The following is a 16,976-nucleotide window of genomic DNA, read 5'->3' as shown; positions in this document are numbered from 1 at the left end:
CGGGAGAGGCTAAAGTTCTTGGAGAACAGAGGGGGCAGTCGTGGGCATCATCAACACGGTTTCTCACCACCTCCTGGATGCCAGGCTTACTCCTAGACGACTCTTTCTGGCAACCTTGCCAGCTAGGTGTGAACTCTTTTTCACAGATGGGGAATAAGAGGCCCCAGTAGGCGAAAGGACTTGTTCCAGGTCATGTGACATGGCATTGGCCAAATGGACCACAATGTGCGTCTCCCACAGCAGTGCCCTCTCTCCCACTGCCCACAGCCTAGCAAGGGCAGTGACACAGTGAGGCCACGTGGTCGGGAGTCTAGCCAGTAGATGGGGTTAAGACCAGGGCTCAGGGCATTCAGTGTGGGGCTCTTTCTCCTTTCCTCCCTGTACCCCACCATCTTAATGAACCTGTTCCTGAACCTCACCAGTGGGCACTCCTCCAGTCTCTCCCTCTGCAGCCGTGGAGAAAGTGAGGACAGGACGGGGAGTGTGAAGTTTCTGTGATACTCGCAGGGCTGACGGGCCTGTGGTTCTGGGGAGAAAAGGTGTGGAGGACAGAGCAGCAGCATCCCCCAGACAGAGTGAGGGGCACTGGCCTCTGTTTCTCCACCTTCCCTGCAGGACTGGGAGAGGAGAGCCGGCCCAGCCACTTTGGAAGCAGCAAGGTTGCCTGAATGTCCTCTCCAGATCTCAGGCCTGATTAGGTCCCAGAAACAAAGAGTGGCCATGTGTGGAGGAGGTACTTGGCAAAGCCCCTCCCTGCTGGGTCCCTCTACCTGGCATTGGTCACCTGGCTGGGATGGAAGGGCCTCTGGGCAAGTTGGGCCAGAACCTCCCATTGGTCGGGTTGGCCCTGAGCCACAGGAGAAGAGAGCTAGACCAGTCTAACCAGTATAGAGGAGGTCACTGAGGCCCAGAGAGGGGGCTTGACTAGGCTAAGGTCACACAGCAAAGTCCTGGGCAGAGCTGGGTCAAACGAGGTTTCAGGCCTAGAAGACTGCCCTTTCATATGGCCACACCTGTCTCCCACTCCAGGCTAGAGATGAGGGCCAGAGGGGCTAAAGGCTCAAAGTTCCAAGTGCCAGGATAGCCTCTGCACCCCCATCTCCTTTTAATTCCCAGATGTGCAGGGAGCCACCATCAGTCTCCATGGCAACCGTGACCCCGGCCTCCCAAACTGGACCTTCCTGGAAAAACCCCATCTCCCAGAGAAAGGTCTCCTGGCGTCTTGAAGGTAGAGACTTGAGAGGGTCTCATGCTGGACTGCTTTCCACAGCTGCTTTTGGGTTAGGATCTCCCAGGCCCTCATTTTAATAGGTGAAGTTGCGCTAACCGGTCTGGCAGAGAGGCCTGGGGCATTTCGTCCACTTTCAGCACCGACTTAGTGCTCCGTGGGTGCTGGACCCTGGCTGGGCTCCCGGGCCCAGTACAGGACAGGATAGACAAGGCTCCAGGCCCAGGATTAGCCTTCTTCTAGGCGGGGAGACCTGCTATAAACAGGTCCACGAGGTCAACTTCCAGGAGGGCTAGGAATAAAATAAACCAAGGGAGGTGGAAGGAGGAGCCCACCCCCCGGGGGTGGGAGTAGGCAACCTGGTGGAATCCAGGCAGAAGGAATATCAGGGGCAAGTCCCCGGGCAGGAAGCCTTCGAGTAGAGCAGCAGGACACTTTGCCTTCAGGGAAGAGCCTAGGAAGGGGTCTCAGTGTTGGAACAGGTCACTTCCCTCCTCGGGAGAATAACGCCTGCGTCACAGGACCAAAGGGAGGGTTAACCGAGACGAGGGGAGGGTTAAACGAGACGAGGCTCAGCAAACCTCAGCACCGGGCCTGGCACGAATGTGCGCTCAGCCAGACGTGACTGTTCTCCTTCACGGGCCAGAGCGCCCACCGCTCCTTCCAGGGCCGAGGCCGGGCTGCGGTCGGCTGCGGGGTGCGAGGTGGGGCCGAGTCAGAGATCCAGTCCCAGCCCCAGTAACAAGGCGCAAGTCTAGGCAAGGGTGGGGAATCCCTGTCCCCGCGTCAGGGAGGCCCCTCGCCAGCTCCCGAGCAGGAGTCGATCTTCGCAAGGCGGCTCTGTCCGTGTTGCCAGAAATGAATGGGGGTGGGGCGGCCCGGGAGCTCCAGGTGCTCCGAGCGCTTGGGCAGGACTCGGCCAGCCCCGCCTCCAGTGCCCGGAGCAGGTGTCTCGGACCCTCGAGGCCCCGCATTCCACTCCTTCCGCCTTAACCCGGCCGTCCCTTTGATCCCGGGCCCGGGGTCACGGGCCCCTCCCCCGTTGGGAGGTTAAGGGAAGGAGATGGGGCCTCAGAGCTGGAAGAGGGGGATGGGCTCAGGGCAGGTGGCGGGGACCGTGGCTTCCTGGGTGGCTGCCCCTGCTCCCTCCAGCCATCCTGGGGGTTCCCCGGGTTCCTCCCGGGCTTTGGGGGGGGAGCGTCGGATGCCGGGGCGGAGGGCGGGGCCAGCCACCCCACAACCCCCGGGGTCTCCCCGCCCCTTTGGGCTCAGCCGAGCGGAGGTGAAACCTGAACCCAGGTTGGGGGCGGGGCTGGCTCCTGCTCTGGACGGGCCTGGCCTGCGCCTCCACCCCCTCCTCCTGCACCCCGGCCGCCTTCTGGAAGAGGAAGGTCGGGGTTCCCGAGCCGCTGGAGCAGGTGAGGTGGCGACTGAGAGCGAGACGGAAGACCAGGCGGCCGTCGGGCCTCGTCGCCCAAGGCTGATCCTCCTGCCTCCCTCCCCGATCCTCAGGGACCGCGATGGAGCCCACAGCCCGGGGTCGCGCTCCGCCCTGAGCGCCCCTGCCGGCAGCTATGCTGCCCCGAGGGCGCCCCCGGGCACTGGGGGCCGCGGCGCTGCTGCTCCTGCTGCTTCTGATCGGATTCCTCCTGTTCGGCGGGGACTTGGAGTGTGAGCGCGGCGAGAGCGGAGGCGAGCGGAGGGGCCCGGGATCCTTCCCCTGCCCGCTGACGCCACGTGTCTCTGCAGACTGGCGGCCGCCGGGCGCTGGTGCCCTAGACGGAGACCCGTCTGCGGACCGCGGGGGCCACAACCACTCGGACTGCGTCCCGCCGCCGCCGCCGCTGCGGAGGTGCGAGGTAGGTGAGCGCGGCCCCTGGCGGCGGAAATCTCAGGGGCGCCGCGCCCCCAGCCGGACCTCCCGGACACCTGTGGGAATGGCGACAACTGGCGAGACTCCGCCAGGTGGCTCTGACATTGGGGACGCCTTCCCTGCTCCCGGCCTTAATTTCCTCTTTTGTGAAATAGGGGTGGACTCCTGCTCCGAGTGCCCCCACCACAGTCTTCCTTAGCTCTGTTGCCGGGTGGGGCTGCGCTGCCCTCCGCCTGGCCAGCCCCGTCGTGGGCTCTGGTGGGGGAGGGGCAGCTGCTCACCTTGTCATCCCCTCCCCAGCTATTGCACGTGGCCATCGTGTGTGCGGGACACAACTCCAGCCGAGACCTCGTCACCCTGGTGAAGTCTGTGCTCTTCTACAGGTATAACAGGTCGGGGGTGGGGAGTCAGCCAGTAGGGAAGGGAACACAGGCTTGGGCGGGATCTGGGAGCTCCAGTGGCCCCATCTGCACCACAGGGACAGTGGTTGAAGATGGTTCTAACAGCATCCGAAGCTGGGGACGGAAAAGCTCTGCAGAAGCTGTGCTTCCACTTCTGAGCCCCTCCGGTGGGTCTTGTCCTGAGTTCTTCTTTCTTGGGCCTATCAGCTTTCCTCACCTGTCCTTCCCAAAGGAAAAATCCGCTGCACTTCCATCTGGTGACTGATGCCGTGGCCAGGAACATTCTGGAGATGCTCTTCTACACGTGGATGGTGCCCGCTGTCCGGGTCAGCTTCTATGACGCAGAGGAGCTCAAGGCAGGGGCCCTGGCCCTTCTGGACTTCTTTCTGGCAGTGCCCAGTCCTTTCCTTCCTCCCAGGGCATCGGGGGTGGGGCGTGGGGGAGAGGTTAGAGCTGCCTTGGAACCCCCGATCCCATCACACCCACTGAAGCTCAAATCCCTCATCCTCCCTGGGGCCATGCCTTCTTCCTCTTGTGTCACCCCTGGCGTATGTTCTGGCCGTCATAGGCCCTTCTCTGCCAGGTTCAAGCCCTGTCCTTCCCATCCCCTCCCCCCACACAGCCCCAGGTCTCCTGGATCCCCAACAAGCACTACTCTGGCCTGTACGGCCTCATGAAGCTAGTGCTGCCTGCTGCCCTGCCCCCTGACCTGGCCCGTGTCATTGTCCTGGACACAGATGTCACCTTCGCCTCTGATATCGCAGAGCTCTGGGCACTCTTTGCTCACTTTTCTGGTGAGAGGCCTGGGACCCAGCCCCAGCCAGTCCCCCCTCCTTGGCCTGTCCAGGCCCGGCTATAGCCTAGCCCTGAGCTGAGGGCCAGTGACGGCCTCAGGCAGCTCCCTCATGCCCTCCCCTCCCAGATGAGCAGGTGATCGGTCTTGTGGAGAATCAGAGCGACTGGTACCTGGGCAACCTCTGGAGGAACCACAGGCCCTGGCCTGCCTTGGGCAGGGGATTTAACACAGGTGGGACAGTGGTCGGGGGAGGCAGGAGGGGTGACCACTGGTCAGGACACAGAATGCTAGGGACCGCTTCCCCCCCCACCAAAGAATAGTGCTATGGACACCAGGAGAAGAGCTGGAAAACAGTTCCAACCTTGGCTGTGCTGGATGACTTTGGCCAAGCCACCTGGTTCCCCTGGGCCTCTTGCTTTCTCATCCATGAAATGGGGATGATGTTGCCAGCTGTCGGGTCACTTGAGTGGGAGAAGATGGCTGTGGAGGTGCTCTGTAAGCTGGGCAGTGCCCCCCTTTCACCTCCAAAAGGAATGATGGTTGACTGAAGTGGTCCATGCTCCTGTCTGAACAGTCAGAAAATACCAATAAGTCAAAAAGTAGACATTCAAAAGACATCTTCATGAACCCTGACCCCAGGGGCAGGGTTAGCCCAGGTGGGCATGATGACCCCTTCCCCCGGGCAGGTGTGATCCTCCTGCGGCTGGACCGGCTCCGGCAGGCTGGCTGGGGGCAGATGTGGAAGCTGACGGCCACACGGGAGCTCCTCACCCTGCCGGCCACCTCACTGGCGGACCAGGTCTGGGGGGGGACCTCTGACGGGAAGCAGTGGGAGGGTGAGGGGGGCAGGCTCTGGGCCACAACAAGATGGCTGTCTCTGCCCAGGACATCTTCAATGCCGTAATCAAGGAACACCCAGAGTTGGTGCAGACCTTGCCCTGCATCTGGAACGTTCAGCTGTCAGACCACACGCTGGCTGAGCGCTGCTACTCGGAGGCATCTGATCTCAAGGTCAGTGGGGTTGGGGCCGAGCGGTGGGCTTCTGGTCTCTGCGCGCATTCCCTGAACATCTCCCTCCTGGGTCCCAGGTAATCCACTGGAACTCACCCAAGAAACTTCGCGTGAAGAATAAGCACGTGGGATACTTCCGCAACCTCCACCTGACCTTCCTGGGGTATGACGGCAACCTCTTGCGGAGAGAGCTCTTCGGCTGCCCCAGCCCACCCCCTTCCGGGGCCGAGCAGGTGAGAGGGAGCCGCCTTCCCTCACCTTAGGGAGGCTCTGCCCCCTCCCTGTTCTGATAGGACCTAGCCTTGTCTGGGGACTTGCCCTCCCGCCCCAGCCCTGGCGCCCGTCTCCCCGAAACCCCCTCAGGTGCAGAGGGCCCTGGCGCACCTGGACGAGGAAGATGCCTGCTTCGAGTTCCGGCAGCAGCAGCTCACTGTGCACCGCGTGCACCTGACCTTCCTGCCCCATGAGCCACCGTCCCCCCGGCCCCACGACGTCACGCTGGTGGCCCAGCTCTCTATGGACCGGTGAGAGTACCGGGGAGCAAGACGGGGGATTCCGAGAGGACGGTTTCAGTGGGTGGGAGGAAGAGCTCCTGCTCGCTGCCTGAGGCTTGAGGAGTTCCCGGATCCGGAGACATGGGCTGTGGTTAAGAGCTTGGGTGCCTGGGTACCGACGTCCGTAGCTGGGGGACCACGGGCAAGTCTTCCTATCTCCAGCCTTTGCTGTTCTTACCTGTTCCCTGGGAAGGGGTCCCCTTGTGGGGTCGTTGTGCAGGTCAGGTAAGACCAGCTTAGAAAGGCCCGGGAAGGTGCTCAGTCACCCATGGGAAGGGGTGTCTGCGGCAGCTGCCCCGGAGAGCTGCCCCAGCGGGCTGACCACCCCCCTCGCCCCAGGCTACAGATGCTGGAAGCCCTGTGCAGGCACTGGCCGGGCCCCATGAGCCTGGCCTTATACCTCACAGACGCAGAGGCCCAGCAGTTCCTGCGTTTCGTTGAGGCCTCGGCAGTGCTCTCTGCCCGGCAGAACGTGGCCTACCACGTGGTATACCGCGAGGGTCCCCTCTACCCTGTCAACCAGCTGCGGAACGTGGCATTGGCCCAGTCCCTCACGCCTTACGTCTTTCTCAGCGACATTGACTTCCTGCCTGCCTATTCCCTCTACGACTACCTCAGGTGGGCCCGGGGACGGGGGAGTGGAGCGGCAGAGGGGTGTGTGTGTGGATTGGGACCCTAGGCAAGTGTGTGGTGGCTCCTTTGTGGACCTCCATGTCCCCTGTAAGATGGGGTTCGTAGCAGGGTGGAGGGGCCGCATCAGCTCTCCGGGCTGCCTTTGGAGAGGAGAGGAGGCTGGGACCGCTTCCTGCAGCAGCCCCCCACTTGTCTGTCTCCCGCGGGGCGGTTGAGCCAGCTAGCCTTGGGTCCTGCGGCAAAGGAAAGGGAATCGCTGGGCCCAGAGCCTTCCTCGCCTCCGGCACTCATGGGCGCTCCCCGATCAGGGCCTCCATCGAGCAGCTGAAGCTAGGCAGCGAGCGGAAAGCGGCCCTGGTGGTGCCAGCGTTCGAGACCCTGCACTACCGCTTCCGCTTCCCCAGTTCCAAGGCCGAGCTGCTGGCCTTGCTGGACTCCGGCTCTCTCTACACCTTCAGGTAGGGGAGGCCCCTGCTCGGCTCTGTTCCCCCACCCATACGGCTCCCTCCACCCTCTCACCGAGGCCCGTCCTGTTCCACAGGTACCACGAGTGGCCCCGGGGTCACGCGCCCACAGACTATGCCCGCTGGCGGGAGGCTCAGACCCCATACCGCGTACAGTGGGCCGCTGACTACGAGCCCTATGTGGTGGTGCCTCGTGATTGTCCCCGCTATGACCCCCGATTCGTAGGCTTTGGCTGGAACAAGGTGGCCCACATCGTGGAGCTGGATGCACAGGTGAGGAGGATGTGCCTTACTGCCTCCAGTTTCAATTTGGATACCTCCAGGCCCAGGGAGCTCACTACACCTCGGCTCGGCACACGGAACCCTTAAGCAGTACTATTAGAAATTTCACTGGTGTAGAACTAAAATCTGCCCTTTGACCCTTACTTTGGCTATTAGAGGTGATCAGATAAGCCTGCTCCCCATCCCTCCCCCCAGCACAGGCAGTGGATGTCCATCTGCTTCTGTCCTATAGGAATACGAGCTCCTGGTGCTGCCCGAGGCCTTCACCATCCATCTGCCGCATGCCCCAAGCCTTGACATCTCTCGCTTCCGCTCCAGCCCCACCTATCGTGATTGCCTCCAGGTCCTCAAGGAGGAGTTCCACCAGGACTTGTCCCGTCACTACGGGGCTGCTGCCCTCAAATACCTCACCGCCCTGCAGCCACCCCAAGGCCCCGCCTGACCTCCCCGAGGCTGGCCCTCCATGGCTCACCCCTGCGCTTCCCCTTGGCTCTCAAGGGCTCCCTGTAGACACTGGAGCAACCCAGCCACCCTCCCTACCCCCCCGCTACTTAAATTATTGAAGGTCTCAGTGGAAAGGGCTTCCGTTGGAGCACCTGTGGGGTGGGTCCTGGGGGCCTCCCCTTGCTGCTGCGGCTGGGGTCTACTCTCCTGGTGCCCCAGCTGTTTGGGGCTGGTTCCCCCACCTTCATCTGTACATTCCTTTTTTTGTAATTAAAGTTCTCTTTTTCATGTTCCATCTGGTTTGGGGCATGAGGGTGTGGGTCAGCCAGGAAGGGGCTGAGTCTCCCTAGAGTGGCAGGAGGGCCGGGGGACCCAAGTGCGTCTTGCCCACCCTCCCCTGCCCCAAACCCAATACCATGAGGCTGAGAGACTTTATTTGGCTTTATTTAGTAAAATGTTAAAATAAATAAATACAAATTGATCAGCTGCTCTGGATCCCCCCCACCCCCTCAAAACAAAAATGAAACAAACAAAAACAAAAACTTTGAAGCACAAAACTCCAAATACAAGTTCTACCAAGACTGAAATCACAAAGGGCGTGGACAAGAGACAGGATTGGGGGCTGGCTGGCTCTTTTCTGCTCGGAGCTCGCTGACCTCTCGCTGCCCGTCCTGTCCTGCCTGACTGCAGCTTACCCTGGGCTGAGGACCCAAAAAACGACACAGAGGCGCAGAGGCCAAAGGCTGCGGTGGGGGGGGGGGGGGGGAGTCCTCAGGGAGGAAGGGCCCCGTGGGAGCTGGGAGCAAAGCAGAATTTGTGAGCCCTGCCCTTCCTCTGCGAGGGCGATTTTTCAATTCGACCCTGGCTCTCTGGAGGGGGCGACCTTGTGGCCTCCCCTTCACTAATGCCGGAGGGCCAGGGCTGTCTTCCCGGGGGGCCACCCCCTCCCTTGGAGAGGAGCGGACACGGAGGACGGCTGTAAGCCAGGGTGCGAATGGGTCTCCTGTTTCCCACCAGAGGTGCCCAGCCGAGGGGTGGGGGTGAGGCCCACAGTCCTTTACACTGAGCAAAGTTGCCCCTATCCAATAGAAGCCATGGAACCTGGAGAACCCTGGGCCTGGAGAATACCTGGGCCACCATCCGCCCTACTACCCAGAAGAGCCTTTTACCCCTGGGGTAAAAGTCTCCTAAATTAAGCCCTTTGGATAAATAAGAAAGACCACACCCTAAAAGGGAGTGAAGGGAGGAAACCGCTTAGAGCGCGTCCTGCGACTGGGGAGCAAGAGCCCAGAGGGGCTCTAGCTGGCCCCAAGAGGAAGAAGTCTCAGAGATGGCTGGAGGGCCAACGGTACATGCAGACTCAGTGAGCGGGAGACGGTCCCCCTCACGGAGAGAAGCGTGGGGGCAGCCGTTGTGCCGGTTCGCGCCTGAGCCAGGAAGAAGCCGGGACAGGCAGGCCCCGCGGGGAAACGGCACTCAGATGCTGCAGGCTGGAGGTGGCCGGGGTGCAGCCCCACACGCGGGGGCTGCCCCGAGCCTGGTTGCTCCAAGGGGCCTGATCAGGAAGGGAGAAAGCACAACTCTGGATGAGCTCAGCGGCGATGAGACAAGACCCAGCAGGCTCCGGGAGAGAAGAAGGACCTGCGGGCGGCATTGGCAAGAACGCGAGAGGCGGGAAGATGACAGTAACATGAGCTCACCGGCTCCAGGGTGCGGTGCCTGTGCAACTGGACTTCTGATCAAGGGCCCGGGGGCAGCCAGCTCCTCGTCCCAGATCAGCCACTCCCCGGCCTCTGAAGTGACTGCCACGCCAGCTGGTCTGAGATGTGCCTGTGAGCAGCTGGGCCCGGGCATGGCGGAAGAGCAGCAGAGGAGAGCGGTGGAGACAGCCCAGGTGAGGCGGTCCTGAATGTGTGTCTCAGGGACTCACAAGCACCCAAGGTCTAGGGCACAGAGAGACGGTCTTCTCCTGGCAGGACAGTAGAGGAAAAGGAGACGGGGTGACCAGGGCCTTTTCTTGGCAGTAAGTAGAGTTTGGGAATTTGAGGCCAGAATGTGGGGGCCTGGAGGCAGGGTTGCATTTCGTACTCCATGCTAGTTGGCTCACAGAACAGCTTGCATCCGCACTTTAGGAACAATCCATATCCCAACCTCAGGCAAGGCCAGAGTGTGAGTTCTCAAAGCAGCAGGCTAGATACCGGTCAATGCCTAGCTCTACCCACCCTGCCCCCGTCTCCGCCGACACCCCAAGAATTCTCAGGCAGCTCCTCTCTGAGCAAAGGCTTCTAGTAATGATCGCTTCCTAACTTCTTTCAAGAAAAGACAGGTATCATATGGCAACTCCCAGTCCCTGGGCCCAGACAAGTCTAGTGGGAGAGCGGAAGACCGGGCATACAGCCTGCTGCTGGGCTCTGAACCTCTGCCAACTATGCCTCCGACCAGTCCAGGCATCTCCAAAGCCCCCTGACTAGACGTAGCACCTTGGTTTCTGCAGGAGAAAAGGGGAGCTGCTGTTCCCCTCAGGCAACCTCACAGCCAGGGCCTGACTCTGAGGCTGTGCAGCCACTCTTAATCCCCTAACATTCCTGGGAAGGTGAAATGGCCAGTAGAGATGAGGCATATTTGACCTAAGAAGTGTCTCTTTCTCTTGGGTTTGCTTTCAGGTTTCTAATGGGGATCTCTGGGACTTACCGGGCAAAGGAGAAACTAACGGGACCTTTTCTGCCCCTTCTAGACTCTGGCCATTATGCAGTATGGGGTGGGCTTGGGAGAGCTGTCCCAGGAGAGCTGGGGTGAGGAGCGCCTGCCTCCCTTCTGTGGGCCAGGCACACAACAGGCCAAGTTCTCCGATGACGGCACACACCTGACAAAATTTACTTCCCACGAGGCAAGATGAGAGAAATGGTCCGAGCCTTTCAGAACCCTGGTTTTTTCAAGAAGGAGAAGGGCCACGCCAAGGCAAGCACAGCGATTCCAGCCAAAGGTCGCCCAGGAAGCTTGTGGATGGGCAAAGGGCAGTAAACTCTATCTCAGGTACCTGGAGCCAGCAGGCAGAGAAAGCGGCTACAGAGTCAGACCTCTTCAAAGGCAAGACAGACACAAAGGCCACCCCGCGGGGCTCTTTGTCTCAGAGACACCGTGTACCCTCAAGACATCTCACTCCTTCATCCTTTCTCAGCACCAAGGGCTGATGCAGCCAGCCTGCCCCTTGCACCCTCCCACCAAGGCCAGGGCGCATGGGCACCAATGAGTGTCACTGGCCATGTCCTTCAAAGCTGTCCCCCAGGCACTCACAATGCTGGTGGCTGAAAGACGGAGAGCAGCACCAAAGGAAGGGATCTTATTTAGGCACCAGCCTTTTGCTCTAGCAAAATCCGAGGAGACAATGGGTAGGGTAGGGCCCTGATACCATCCACACTCCACGTGGGCTTCAAGAACAGAAGCCCAGATCCCTGCGCCAAGAAGAGAGGACAGTCCTTTCCGAGGAGAGGAGAGTGGTGGGAGGGCTCGGCTGCGCCCATCAGGGCTGCAGTCGTCCAGAGGACAGAAATCATGGACACTAGTCCACCAGTCTTGAGACACCAAACACAGCAAAATGTCATCATGATCAGCAGGTTCTGTGCTAAAAAATTATAACTACACAGCATTTTCTCCAGTTCTGACACCTTTTTAATAGAAATCACTGTTTTTAGGAAACAAATAGCACTTTTGTAATTTTTTTTTTACAATGTTTCTTACCTTGATCTTAATTTAAGTAACACTAGGAAGACCTCAATATCTTTTATTTTCCTTTTTAATTTAAAAAAAAGTTGTTGTTGTTGTTTTCCCCAGATACAAAGATTTTTGCCCTTGCATAAAAAACAGTGCCCGGACGATGACACAAGGACTCACACGGACTCACTGGACCTCACTGACACTATGACTCCTACCCTACCATGCACGGCCTCGACTACCCTTAATTGACTGTCAGCCTGAAAAACAGCTTTTCTATTCCTTATTTTAGTTTTTGTTACCAAAAAAGTAAAATAAACAACAAAATAAAACTTTTTTTCTTAAAGAAAAACAAAACAAAACAAAACAAAAATTAAAAAAAAAAAAAAAAAGAGAGAAAAGAAACATCTCCATTCAGTTCACACACACCTGGGTCGCGTGCTGCTTCGCTCAGAATCTTATAAATATAGAAAAGGGATGGAGCTTGTTTTCAAGTAAAAATCACTGATCCACCTTTTTTTTCCTTCCTGGACACACACACCCTTCTTCCCTGCCCCGGGCAATGGCCCGCTGGGGCGGCCTCTTGCCTGTTCTCGGAGAGGGAAGGTAACCGGACCATTCACGGGGACGCACGCCAATTTGCCAAAGCGGGGAAGGAGCGCGGGGAGTGGCGGGGGCACCCAGGGCGGGAGGCGGGGTGTGCGGGAGAAGGACCCCGTGGCTGCCCTCGGTGTCCCCCTCTCCGTGCACTGGGCCCCACCCCAGACAATAGGAAATACTGCTTATTTGATAGACTTTTCCCACCCCGGCTCCCCCCCATTCCCTCCCATCCCTCCTCTGGGCACTGGGGTTGGTTAAATCTCGATTTCCTTTTTTTGGTTTTATAGTAGTGAAAGTTTAGAAACAGGAAAGCCCACACACTCTTTGGACTTGTCTTCTCTACCTAAACAAACGGCTCGGCGAATAAGGATCTGAAACCTGCTCTCCTCCCTCCGCCCGTCCCTGCTCCCCACCCGACAAAACAAAAACAAACCCATGGTGGCTGTGGAGGCTGCTGCAGGCACACACTGGTGTATAATAGAGAGAGTAAATATATTATTTCACTTGGCATGGTGCTGGCAAAGGACCTCCAGCTGGCACTATTTCATGTAACATGGTCCAATCTTTGCATGTACACACAGAATAAGAAGGATCAATTGGCAAACTCTGGTGCCACCTGGCACAAGCATCTTCTCTCTCTCTGGAACCAAAGAACCAAAAGAATTCTGTACTTTCCAGAAGAAATCCGGCTTTGCTTTTCTAGAGTCTTCAGTGTTTTTGCTCTCCTGGCTGCCGGGATCCCGTGGCTTCTCCTCGCGGGGCTCTGTTATTTAGTCTCGTCCCCCTGGGTACAGTTCGCTGTGCAGCTCTGGGAGGAGGGGGAGTGGGCCGGCGTGGAGGTGGCGGCGTTGGCAGGGGGGGTGCAGTCCGGGCCGTTGGAGATGGCCCCCACAGTGGCCTCAGAGTCTACAGGTTTGGAGAGGTCGATGCCGTGGATGAGGCGGATCAGCTGCTTTACCTTCTCCAGGGAGCTGTGCATCTCCTTCTGCCGGGCCAAGATGGTGTTCTTCATTTCCATGCATTTCTGCAGCAAAGGAGAAGGGCGGTGGCACTGAGCCTCCGTGGCTTTTCTGACAGGCCTGGCGGCCCTCTCCAGGGAAAAGAACCCTGCTGGCTGGTGTGCAGCCCCTAGACCTTGCTCTGCTCTGCACTGGAGGCAGCGCTACTGCCCAACAGAAGGAGGAGGCCCAACAGGCAGGAGGGAGAGTGTAAATGCGTGCTTTAAAAGCCAACCCTGGGGCACCTGGGTGGCTCAGTGGGTTAAAGCCTCTGCCTTCGGCTCAGGTCATGACCCCAGGGTCCTGGGATCCAGCTCCGCATCGGGCTCTCTGCTCAGCAGGGAGCCTGCTTCCTCCTCTCTCTCTGCCTGCTTCTCTGCCTACTTGTGATCTCTGTCTAATAAATAAATAAAATCTTAAAAAAATAAATAAATAAAAGCCAACCCTGCTTGACACTAGGACTTAAAACCAAATGTGAATTACCACTCTAATGCTACAAAAGAAAAGCAATTTAAAAACATTCCCAGAGCTGTGCTGAGGCTGCTGGGACAGGTTTCGCTATGCTCCTGCCGTGCAAGTGGGTGCTAACGTGCTCAGGACTGGGCCGAGCTTTCGAGGAGAGAAAATGAGCCAGTGGTATCTGGGTCCCATTGGAGGGCTACTGAGGATCACTTGGTCGGCAAGAATTTAGAGGCACGCCTGGGGCAGCACAGTGATATTTGGGAGAATCAAACACTACAGCCAACAGAAACCCTTCTGCTCAGTCATGGATTCGGAGTCTTTTGCCCTTTTGCTCAAGGTCTCCCACAGCTGCTGGCTTCTGTTCTAGGCAGGAAGAGATGCAAAACCCGCATGCCATGGGGAGTACGGTGATGAGGAGAAGGCAGCCGAGTGGGACAGCCCAACTACCACCAAGTCCAGGGTCCCACCTGCTGTCCACGAGGGCTAAGGCCACCCGGCTCCAACAAGGGGAGGGGCACCTATTCAACAAGAAGTAAAACTTGCTCTGGAAGGGGCCTCAGAATCTCTGCTGCAAATACAATCTGATCTCCACCTGGACAGGCCAGGCTGGACAGTATTTACTTCCAATACTTGTCTCCAGGAGCCTCTCTTCCTCAGGCTGGTCAGGAAAACCTGGAGACTCCATCAGCAGGGTGTGGAAGAAAGCACGGGAACGAGAGGCCATGCAGACAGACCACTAACTAGGACGATGAGAAAGCTTCTCTGCGGGGCCTGATCTGTGTCTCCCTGGCATAGGGAGAGGCTTCACACTCCTCCCAAACCCACCGAGGAACACACAGGGGTATGGCCATCCTGCTGTAGCTGCTACGGCATCTCTTCAGCCTGGAGACTGAAAATCCTCTCTCAGACCAAAGGCAGTGAGAGGTTCCAGAGCTTGGCGAAGGCACCATATACCAACTGGCCACCTGTCCTAAGGGCCAGACTGTAACCAGAGGCGAACTCTGCGTCCACCCAAAGTCTCCTGTGTTAGTAAGCTGACGGACCTGAACCCGCCCTGGGAGCCACACGGACGATTGGCCGTGCAAGGGCCCTGGTATGTAGCCATAGCTGAAGGCACGAGCTCTACTTACACTTATAGAACTGCTGAGCTGTTTCACCTTCTGCTCTAGCTGTTCTCGTTCTTGTTTTAAGTCTGAACTCCATTTAAGTAATTTCTGTTTCTCTTCTTCTTTTGCTAGAAAAAAAAAAAAAAAAAAGAAAACTGTTTTTAACAATAAATTCTTTGAAAAGGCCACTTTGTTCAGAATGCTGGCCAAAGAAGGTATTTTGCCCAAAGTTCTCCTGCGCTCCAGCTGGCGTGCAGATCATGCCCACAGAGCTTCCCATATTCTGTGTCGGCCAGGTACACTAAGGGGACTGGCGGTGGCGTGGGCCTGGCTCTAAGTAGGACTTCCACCCCAAGAAAATACTACACAGTCTTTTCATTTTGTTCAAGAAAAGCTATTCATTTTTAACTTTAAATTTCCTTTTGAAAGCAAAACAAATGCGAACTTCTAATACTTTTTTTTTTTAAGCAAGGGGAGGCTTACACAAAAGGGGATGAGGATGATTCTTTACCTGCTTTGTAGGCGATATAGGAATGAACAATTGCTAAAGTTCCAGGCCATGGAATTGCTTCTTCCTTCTTCAGCATCTGAAACGAGGGTTAGAATTTTACCTTGAAAGGTGGTATAAACACACATCCCCTGTGTAGTGACAAGCAACGCTCTCTGTAGCTATTGGCAGACACAATCCAGGAAGGACTTACGGTGGCAGGGTTGCAAAACCCTGGTCTATGGTTTCTAGACTATGAAGGTTCCAGATACTCCTGACAGGATAAGGTTCAATGACAGGAAAAGCCAAGCCACTTGAGCCCCAGCTTGGGACGAGGCTGGGACCTGGCTGGGCATTCCCAGCTTCTCATCTATGTCACATATAAGGCCCAACCGCTCTGACAGCCAGAACCACCGGCAGACAAGCCACAGGCCTGCAGGACAGCAGCAACCACTGGTAGTTTTATCCTTGATCGGCATGTCTCAATTTTAGTTTTTCATGACCCTCAAAGATAGCCTGACCAAGAAAATTAAAAATTAGTTCCAAATACTAAAGCATAATCTAGACCTTGTGTAGAAAATTATCAGACGGTCATAGAGCAGCATCAGGAGAGAACACAGAGAGAATGGTCTCTACTACCTCTCGAAGACAGCAGGATGAAGACTAGGATTAAAAGGGGAAAACTGGGGTGCCTGGGGGCTCAGTCAGTTAAGCCGCTGCCTTTGGCTCAGGTCATGATCCCTGGGTCTTGGGATCAAGTCTCATGTCGGGCTCCTTGCTCAGCAGGGAGCCTGCTTCTCCCCTGCCAGCCATTCCCCCTGCTTGTGCTTGCTCTCTGTCTCTCTCTCACTTGCTCTCTCTGTGTCAAATAAATAAAATCTTAAAAAAATAAAAAAATAAAAGAGTAAAACCAGAATTCTCTCAAACAGGATTCCAAAGAACTGAGCAGCATCCCAAAGCTTGCTAAGCTTCTCGGACTATTTATTATTTATACTTCGCCTACTTCAAAAAAATGCTGAGAGAGCTTATCATAAAAACATAAAGGTACGTGGATAGCTGAGAAAAAGAAACCAGAAACTAAACAGAGAAGAAGGGAAGAGGCTAGGGCAGTTAATGTTTGCCTTCCAAGTCCATGAAATAGCAAGATGGCCACTTTATAGTTAGTTCTCTGATCCCAGTGACAACACAGGTTTAAAGGGAAACTGTTGTTTATTTGAATTAAACAGTCAATTGGGCACTTTCCTTTGAGGGTTTTTATGTCCAAAAGAAGAGTCTTAAAACTACCTCCTGGGTTTGGACCATTCTTAGAGAAAGAGGCAGAAAGTCTTATGGCTTTGAAAGAGCAAGGTCATGAGAAGATAAGTCATTTTAAACAAAGGGAAGCAGTTAGAGTCTTTCCACCTATACACAGACTCACCACCTCAGTAATAGGACAGAGAAGCTTGAGAGGATGAAAACTGTGTGGCTGAGTGCGGTGCCAGGAACAGACCAGGGGCGGCTAGGGGAACTATCAGGAGAGGGAAGAGACTCGCCATGCCCCCGGATCTGAGGGCAAAGGAGGTGCTCCCGACCGCATGTGTCCCCCTGAGCCCATCACTCTGTCTGTCCCACCCCAAGTACCTGGTCCTGACATCTGGGACAGATCCACATGCCCTTGGGAATCGTTTTCAGAGGAGGGTCTAAGCAGTCCAGATGATACACACGGGAACACGTGTCACACATGAGCAACTGGCCACTTTTTCTGCAAACGCTGCAAAAATCCTCATGGATATCACCCTAGGAAATGGAGAGGAAAGGTAAGAGAAAGGACAAAAAAGGTGAAATGTGAATGCTGACATGCACATTCTGGACATGTATATTTCAGGAAAACCAGCTGTGCCCCCTCCAACATGTTACAAAAGTATTCGAGGAAAGTAGGAAATACCA

At 56.6% G+C, this 16,976-nt stretch overlaps 2 protein-coding genes across 26 annotated transcripts in view; one reads left to right on the top strand and one right to left on the bottom strand.

Moving 5' to 3' along the window:
- The first annotated feature begins 2,161 nt into the window (after positions 1–2,161).
- Positions 2,162–7,818, top strand: LARGE2 (LARGE xylosyl- and glucuronyltransferase 2). Of its 5 annotated transcripts, none has more exons than XM_013061722.2 (15): positions 2,172–2,646; positions 2,741–2,899; positions 2,978–3,087; positions 3,402–3,484; positions 3,735–3,828; positions 4,125–4,296; positions 4,425–4,529; positions 4,985–5,097; positions 5,184–5,309; positions 5,387–5,542; positions 5,673–5,833; positions 6,203–6,481; positions 6,805–6,954; positions 7,038–7,233; positions 7,475–7,818. In XM_013061722.2, the coding sequence occupies exons 2-15, from the start codon at positions 2,803–2,805 to the stop codon at positions 7,682–7,684; spliced, it is 2,052 nt and encodes a 683-aa protein (XP_012917176.2). In that variant the 5' UTR covers positions 2,172–2,646; positions 2,741–2,802; the 3' UTR covers positions 7,685–7,818. The 5 variants fall into 5 exon arrangements, with proteins under 5 accessions (XP_012917175.2, XP_004763207.2, XP_012917176.2 ...); XM_004763152.3 differs by having other exon boundaries at positions 2,367–2,646; positions 3,735–3,858; XM_004763150.3 differs by having other exon boundaries at positions 2,164–2,646; positions 2,741–3,087; positions 3,735–3,858.
- A 296-nt stretch (positions 7,819–8,114) lies between these two features.
- The window catches only part of PHF21A (PHD finger protein 21A), a 191,900-nt gene continuing 183,038 nt past the window's right edge, over positions 8,115–16,976 (bottom strand). For 18 of the 21 annotated variants that reach the window (XM_045065974.1, XM_045065975.1, XM_013061741.2 and 15 more), the window contains 4 exons: positions 16,671–16,826; positions 15,075–15,150; positions 14,588–14,691; positions 12,471–13,021 (listed from right to left, as the gene is read on the bottom strand). In XM_045065974.1, coding sequence (XP_044921909.1) covers positions 12,764–13,021; positions 14,588–14,691; positions 15,075–15,150; positions 16,671–16,826 — 594 coding nt within the window. In that variant the 3' untranslated portion in view covers positions 12,471–12,763. Of the gene's footprint in view, positions 13,022–14,587; positions 14,692–15,074; positions 15,151–16,670; positions 16,827–16,976 lie in introns of all 21 variants that reach the window. The other 3 variants (XM_013061740.2, XM_013061738.2, XM_045065973.1) reach the window with 1 other exon arrangement.

This window comes from Mustela putorius, unplaced genomic scaffold, assembly GCF_011764305.1.
Source record: "Mustela putorius furo isolate JIRA1106 unplaced genomic scaffold, ASM1176430v1.1 tig00003859_pilon_pilon_pilon, whole genome shotgun sequence".
NCBI lineage: Eukaryota > Metazoa > Chordata > Mammalia > Carnivora > Mustelidae > Mustela > Mustela putorius.
This window is presented reverse-complemented; position numbering and strand designations above follow the sequence as displayed.

Bases quoted from the DNA above. Each gene is read 5' to 3' on its own strand.
- LARGE2 (XM_013061721.2), top strand. From the start codon at position 2,803: ATGCTGCCCCGAGGGCGCCCCCGGGCACTGGGGGCCGCGGCGCTGCTG. The intron at 3,859-4,124 runs GCAGGGGCCCTG...CCCCCCACACAG, and splicing joins ATGACGCAGAGGAGCTCAAG to CCCCAGGTCTCCTGGATCCC. The intron at 5,098-5,183 runs GTCTGGGGGGGG...GTCTCTGCCCAG, and splicing joins CCACCTCACTGGCGGACCAG to GACATCTTCAATGCCGTAAT.